General features: G+C 41.9%; 1 protein-coding gene across 1 annotated transcript; it reads left to right on the top strand.

Moving 5' to 3' along the window:
- The first annotated feature begins 4,002 nt into the window (after positions 1 to 4,002).
- On the top strand, positions 4,003 to 5,052 carry LOC102981112 (NADH dehydrogenase [ubiquinone] 1 alpha subcomplex subunit 9, mitochondrial-like). The gene is made up of 2 exons (XM_055081289.1): positions 4,003 to 4,800; positions 4,942 to 5,052. The coding sequence occupies exons 1-2, from the start codon at positions 4,003 to 4,005 to the stop codon at positions 5,050 to 5,052; spliced, it is 909 nt and encodes a 302-aa protein (XP_054937264.1).
- Positions 5,053 to 7,572: the final 2,520 nt, after the last annotated feature.

Here is a 7,572-nt window from a genome sequence, read left to right on the forward strand (position 1 = left end):
CTTTGCTGTACACCTGAAACTAACACAACATTGTTAATCAACTCTACTCCAACATAAAATAAAAAGTTAAAAAAAAAGTTCTACAAAATTAATGCACAGAAATCTCTGGCATTCTTATACACTAATGATGAAAAATCTGAGAGTGAAATTCGTGGCCCAGGGCTGCGCTCGTTCCTCGCCACCTGTCCTCTGCCTCCACTCCTGGGGTCCTTGAGGATGGAGATGACACCCCCACGGGAGCGGTTCTGAACTAATCACTTGAGTTCATCAGGATTGGCTGGGACAAGCACGCAGCTCTCTGCTCACCTCCACGCTTTATCCGTCTTGTTCCACATCTTCAACGCCTTCCCTCTCTCTCTGTTCTCTCCAGCTGCTCCAATACTAACCATCCGCTAAGAACAAGCTCAATTCCCACCTCCTCCGTAAAGCCCTCCAGGACTACCCTCTGTTGATTCTTTTCCCTCTGAGATCCTAGAGCACGCTATACCAACCAGTTTTCAGGGGGAAATTCTTTGCCTCTCCTCCTGTGTGTTCATCTTTTCTCTCCAACTCGACTATAGCGTTCTTGAACGGAAATCAGTATTACCGAGTGACTGAATATACTTTTCACGAGTAAGAAAATCAACTTAGGATTTTTTAACTTTACAGTAATGCGAAAGCAATACGCATTCAGTAGAAACTACTTCGACTTTTGAATTTTGAGCTTTCCTCGGGCCCACCGTATGGGGAAAGACACTTCCTCCTGATGCTGGGTGGCAAAGCCCCAGCTCCCCACCAGCCACGCGACCACACCAGGAGACAGCGGATAGATGCAACCACCACGGACCCAGACAAGCACTCTGCTTGTCAGTACAGTAGTCAATAAATTACACGAGATGGTCAGCACTTTATTAAAAAATAGTCCTTGCATTAGATGATTTTGCCCAACTATAGGCTAACCTAGGTGTTCTGAGTGCACTGAATGTAGGTGAAGCTAAGCAGTGATGTTTGACACGTCAGGTGTATTAAATGCATTTTCAATTTATGATATTTTCAACTTACCATGGGTTTACTGGGACGTAACCCCATGGTAAGTTGAGGAAGATCTGTACAACAGAAGCAGCAGCCAAGGAACCAGTAGGAGAAATAATGGTTTTTATTTAAAGACAGTCACGGCATGGAAGCAACCTAAGTGTCCATCAACAGATGAATGGATAAAGAAGATGTGGCACATATATACAATGGAATATTACTCAGCCATAAAAAGAAATGAAACTGAGTTATTTGTAATGAGGTGGATAGACCTGGAGTCTGTCATACAGAGTGAAGTAAGTCAGAAGGAGAAAAACAAATACCGTATGCTAACACATATATATGTAATCTAAGAAAAAAAATGTCATGAAGAGATTAGTGGTAGGATGGGAATAAAACACAGACCTACTAGAGCATGGACTTGAGGACGTGGGGAGGGGGAAGGGTAAGCTGTGACGAAGTGAGAGAGTGGCAGGGACATATATGCACTACCAAATGTAAATTAGATAGCTAGTGGGAAGCTGCCGCATAGCACAGGGAGATCACCTCTGTGCTTTGTGACCATGAGAGGGGTGGGATAGGGAGGGTGGGAGGGAGGGAGACGCAAGAGGGAAGAGATATGGGAACATATGTATATGTATAACTGATTCACTTTGTTGTAAAGGAGAAACTAACACACTATTGTAAAACAGTTATACTCCAATAAAGATGTTAAAAAAAATAAAATAAAATAAAATATAAAAAAAAAAGTTCTTAGAAATGCCATTGCTAGAACAAAAAAACCTGAAGTTCAGGAAATCTCTCAGAATGTGTATCAAGAAGACAGAGGATAATATGAGAGAAAATATATGAGATGCATAAGATCAACCTAAAAAGATCAACCTATTAAGAATTCTAGGAAAAAATAAAAGGAAGAAAATATATAAATTATACAAATGATAGAATAACATCCCCAAGCACTGAAGGAACATACACATCTTCAGGTCAATAGAACACACCAGGTACCAAGAAGAATGAATGAAAAAAGACCCACTCCTGGACACATTCTCCTGAAAACTGGAACTCTAGGAGGAACAAGAAGATAAAGCTTCCAGACAAGAAAAACAGATTATCTGCAAAGGAATTATAATCACCTTTGACACGTGACTTCTCATCAGCAACACTGGAAACTAGAAGACAACAGAGTGATACCCCAGAATCCTTATTAAAGAAATAAAATTCTAAACTTACAATGCTAACTTTTCTTTAAAAAACTAATAAGTGTAGGGACAACATAAATCTTTTGAGACAAAAAAATACTTAGAAAATTTACATCCCAAATATTCTTTTTCGAAAAATGTTCTCTCAGGATATTCTCCAGCAAATAAAAAAGTAATCCACAGCATTTTTTTAAATGGGAATTCTAAAACAGAATAGACTTAGCTTTGCATTTGGGGCTCTTCAAAATTCCAACCGTGCATGCCAAACTACATAGTAATTAAAAGTTTAGCTTACTGTATTTTATTCCAGCAAAATATCTTTATCTCTGGCCAACTCATTTCTCCACCCACCCATATACTGTCTAGATAATATTTCCCAGGTATAAAAGCAGCCACCAATTCTTTGCTCAGCTAGAAAGGACTGGCTCTCTCCGTGGAATATAGACTTCCCTGCATCCCCAGGTCTTCAATAGCTTTTTAAAAATATGTACTTTTTTATTCCATCATTTCTTAGTATTTCCTCAAGAGAGATAGGCTATTACCATTTTCTACATCCTAATAAATGTGAAACTCAAATTTTATTCATTTTCAATTCCAAACTGTCATATTCATGTACAAAAAGTGGCACTATCACGGTTCACATGTCGACTTCATTAGGAAAACTATACAAATAGTTAAAATAATGCAAGTTTTATTTCAGTGCCATAAGATTCCTCAAATAGAAAAATCAATTAATTCCAATACTGTTTCCTTTTTTTTTCATCCAAGTCATGGACTCAGGAAAAAAGCTTTTGGAAGTCTCCTATATTAACTGAGCATCACCTGAGACTATTATGAAAACTACTGTACAATTGACATTGAGCTAAATAGTACTTGTTTTTGCAATGATAATACAAATATAGTTTTTGGTGCAGCACAGTGTCATGGTAAAAAAAAAAAATCCTTACCAAATTAAGAAACCTATGACGCAGAAATTTACTTGGAATTGTTGATGGTACACATATAATTCATATTGGATCCAAATAAGCTGGTATTCTACCAATGTAAGTAAAAGGTGTAGTTGCCAACATTTTGTGACAACACTGATGAAGTTTAAAAAACAAAAAGAAAAAGAAAAAACATGCTTCAGCATGGCTTAATGTGCTTTGTCTCCGCTACCTGCCATCTATCAGATTTTAGAATAGTTGGAACTTTTGAAGTCAGTCTCAGTGCCCTACAACAACATTGAACTTTTGTGTAAATGAGTTCTCTAAATTGTGGATGCATGTTGTTCAAAAACATCAGAAAACCTTGATTATTGAACACTTGGATTTTTAGTTTCTGAAGCTCTGAAAGAATTACATTAATTTAAAACAAAGCTTGCAAATAAAAAGACATTGGAATTTATCCCTACAAAGTACGGGGGAAAGGGAACACGTTAATTAACGAGAGCTCAATATTGAAATTCTATAAGGGTACTTCAGAATATCTTGACTTGTAAGAAGAATCTTTTGATGGAGCTTCTATTTTTAATTAGAAGAAATTACATTCTGTCCCAGAAGGGCAGGAGATTGAAAAAGCCTACCATCTTAGAGCATCAAAATTTAATGAAGCATTCAAAAGAATCATAAAGACAATTTGATGAGCTTTGTCTTGTAAAAATATTTGCTGAAGAAAAGTATTCTGGAAAGAGGCAAAAAGACAGTACCTGGGAGCCGAAGTCGGCCAAGCGCCAGCGGCAGGGGACTGTGGGAAAAGATGGCGGCTGCCATTCACCCCCCGAGTTCTCCGGGCCCTGCCAATGTCACGTCGCATGGGGTCACAAGTGATCGTCCCCTACCGGGGTGAGCCACATGATATCATGCACCTTTGCCCCATGGGTGACCTGGGCCAGGTTATCTTTCCGGAATGGAAAGGGAGAGACAAGGACTCCATCCTAAGAGCTGTGGACCACAGCAACGTGGTCATCAATCTCGTTGGGCGAGAATGGGAAACCAAAAACTTTGATTTTGAGGATGTTTTTGTAAAGATTCCCCAAGCAATCGCTCAAGGGTCCAAACAAGTTAGAGTTGAAAGTTTTATTCACGTTTCACATCTGAATGGCGATATTAAAAGCCCTTCTAAATATCTGAGAAATAAGGCTGCTGGAGAGAAAGAAGTGAGAGACACATTTCCAGAAGGTACCATCATAAGGTCATCGGACATCTTTGGAAGAGAGGATAGATTCCTCAATTATTTTGCAAGTATTCAATGGTTTGGTGTTGTCCCTCTTATTTCCTTGGGCAGGAAGACAGTGAAACAACCAATATATATTGTGGATGTCACCAAAGGAATTGTTAATGCAGTTAAGGATCCAGATGCCAGAGGGAAAACTTTTGCCTTTATTGGGCCCAGTTGGTACATCCTCTTTGACCTGGTGCAGTACGCCTTTGTCATGTCTTACAGACCCTTCCTGGCATACCCTTTGCCACATTTTGCATATCGATGGCTAGGTCGACTCTTTGAAATGAGTCCGTTTGAGCCCTGGACCAGGAGGGATAAAGTGGAGCGAGGTCACATCACAGACATGACCCTGCCTCACCTGCCCGGCTTGGAAGACCTGGGTATTCAGGCCGTTGCAGTGTTTGCGAGGCCAGCACTCCGCGTCCTGGGCCGCTTTTTAGTGCTCTCTGCGCGTCTTGTTTACTCACAGGTTCACATCACAGACATGACCCTGCCTCACCTGCCCGGCTTGGAAGACCTGGGTATTCAGGCCACGCCCCTGGAGCTCAAGGTCATCGAGGTGCTGCGGCGTCACCGCATGCACCACTGGCTGTCTTCTGAGATTGAAGATGTGAAGCCGGCCAAGACAGTCACTGTTTAGTGGCCCCTGAGCTGCCCTTGGTTTTTGGTGTCATTCAGGTCACTAGCGACCAGGCCACCCTTGGCAGAGAATCCTGTACATAGTGCATAAGAGCCCCTATTAAAACATCTGAGAAAAAAAAAAAAAAAAAAAAGACAGTACCTGGTAAAATATTTAGGCGGAAAGATTTTCACATTTTAATGCCAAAAAGTAGCATTGAGAACATCCTTCATTTTTCCCAAGCCCACTAGGTACCCTAACACCTATAGAGAGAATATTTTCCCAATTAAGAATATTATAGTCTACAACAAAGAGTAGATTAAAGGTGTCAATAATTTCAAATTTACTAACCACAAAATATTTCTTTGAAGAATATTTATGGGAAATTTTGTGAAAAAAAAATTAAAGTGATGAGGCCATATCAGCAAAAAAATTGAATACCATTGACATTATGTTAGAGACAGACACGCCTTAAGAAACTGATTAAAGTACACTATTCTGCTTTTTTTGTTATTTATATTCAGATAATCAATATAAAGAATTGCTTTGGTTTTTAATTTTATTTATTTATTTATTTATTTTTGGCTGCGTTGGGTCTTCATTGCTGCACGTGGGCTTTTCTCTAGTTGCGGCGAGTGGGGGCTACTCTTCGTTGCGGTGCACGGGCTCCTCATTGTGGTGGCTTCTCCTGTTGTGGAGCACGGGCTCTAGGCGCGTGGGCTTCAGTAGTTGCAGTACGCAGGCTCAGTAGTTGTGGCACACAGGCTTAGTTGCTCCGTGGCATGTGGGATCTTCCCAGACCAGGGCTCAAACCCGTGTCCCTTGCATTGGCAAGCAATTCTTAAACACTGCACCACCAGGGAAGCCCTAAAGAACTGTTTTTTAATTTTACCCTACTGTACATAAATATATGTTACTTTCGTTTTAGAAAAAACTTTTATTGAAAATAGTTTTTAATAGAACCATTTATAGTACCAACGTAATAAAACCAATCCGTCAGTCAAGAAATAAATATTTTCAAGATCTAAAAAATTTTAATTTTTTTTTTTTTTGACCGCGTTGGGTCTTCTTTGTGTGCGTGGGCTTTCTCTAGTTGCAGCGAGTGGAGGCTACTCTTTGTTGCGGTGCGCAGGCTTCTCATTGCGGTGGCTTCTCTTGTTGCTGAGCACAGGCTCTAGGCATGCAGGCTTCAGTAACTGCAGCACGCGGGCTCAATAGTTGAGGCACACAGGCCCTAGAGCACACGGGCTTCAATAGTTGAGGTGCGTTGGCTCGGTAATTGCAGCGCACAGGCTCTAGGGCACGCGTGCTTCAGTAGTTGTGGCTCGTGGGCTCAGTAGTTGTGGCACATGGGCTTAGTTGCTCCACGGCATGTGGGATCTTCCCCGACCAGGGATCGAACCCGTGTCCCCTCCATTGGCAGGCAGATTCTTAACCACTGTGCCACCAGGGAAGTCCCTTTAATTATTTTAGAATCTCCTTTCCCCCTCAAAAGCCTTGACTTGGTGTGATCAATAAAATATATGGTCACTCTAGCCAAGAAGGATGAGGAGGCATACTAGTTCTCTGTTGCTGTGTAACACATTACCCCAAAGCTTAACCGCATGAAACAGCCAAGGGTTATTGTCTCACAGTGGAGAGAGGATACCATGTGGCTCAAGAATCTAGATGTGGTTCAACTGGATGCTTCTAGGTCAGGGTCCCTGGTGAGGCAGCAGTAAAGCTGTCAGCCAGGCCTACAGTTAGATCTCAAGGCTTGACCCAGGCTGGGAAATCCGCTTCCAAGCCCACTGTGTCTCTGTCAGCAGGCTTCAGAAGACGTGCCTGCAGGCTTGTGGTGCAGTTGTGGGCCTGTATTAGTCAGCACGGGCTGCTATAACAAGTACCACAGACTGGCAGCTTATACAATGGTTCTGGAGGCAGGAAGTCTGGGATTGAGGTGCCCACAGGATTGTTTCTCCTCAGGCCTCTCTCCTTGACTTGTAGTAGGCCGTCTTCTCCCTGTGCCCTCACACAGTCCTCCCTCTGTGTTTTTAGGTCTGCATCCTAATCTCTTCTTATAAGGATACTGGATCAGTCATATTGGATCAGGGCCCACCCTAAAGGCTTCATTTTAACCTAATTACCTCTTTAAAGACTCCATCTCCAAATACAGTCATGTTCTGAGGTCCTGAGGGTTAGGATGTCAACACATAAATTTTGAAGGAATAGAATTCAGCCCATGGCAGGGCCTCTCCCCCTGAGGGTCCCCACAGCATGGAAGCTTGCGATTCAAGATTGGGAAGAGAGAGAGAGAAGAGAGACTCAAGATGCCAAGACAGAAGTTGCCGTCTTTTATACTTTGATCTCAGAAGTCACATCCCATCTTGTCTGCAATATTCTATTGTTAGAAGAGAATCAGTGAGTCCAGAGGAGGACAGGGTTCACAAGGGCAGGGTCTCAGGAGGCAGCCTTCTTGGAGGCGGCCTTCCACAATCCGTAAGCTTACCTCTCCAAATCCCTGGAGGGACCTAGACCGAGAGTGGAAACACTGGCTTTGGA

The sequence above is a fragment of the Physeter macrocephalus genome, chromosome 20, assembly GCF_002837175.3.
Source record: "Physeter macrocephalus isolate SW-GA chromosome 20, ASM283717v5, whole genome shotgun sequence".
Taxonomy (NCBI): Eukaryota; Metazoa; Chordata; class Mammalia; order Artiodactyla; family Physeteridae; genus Physeter; species Physeter macrocephalus.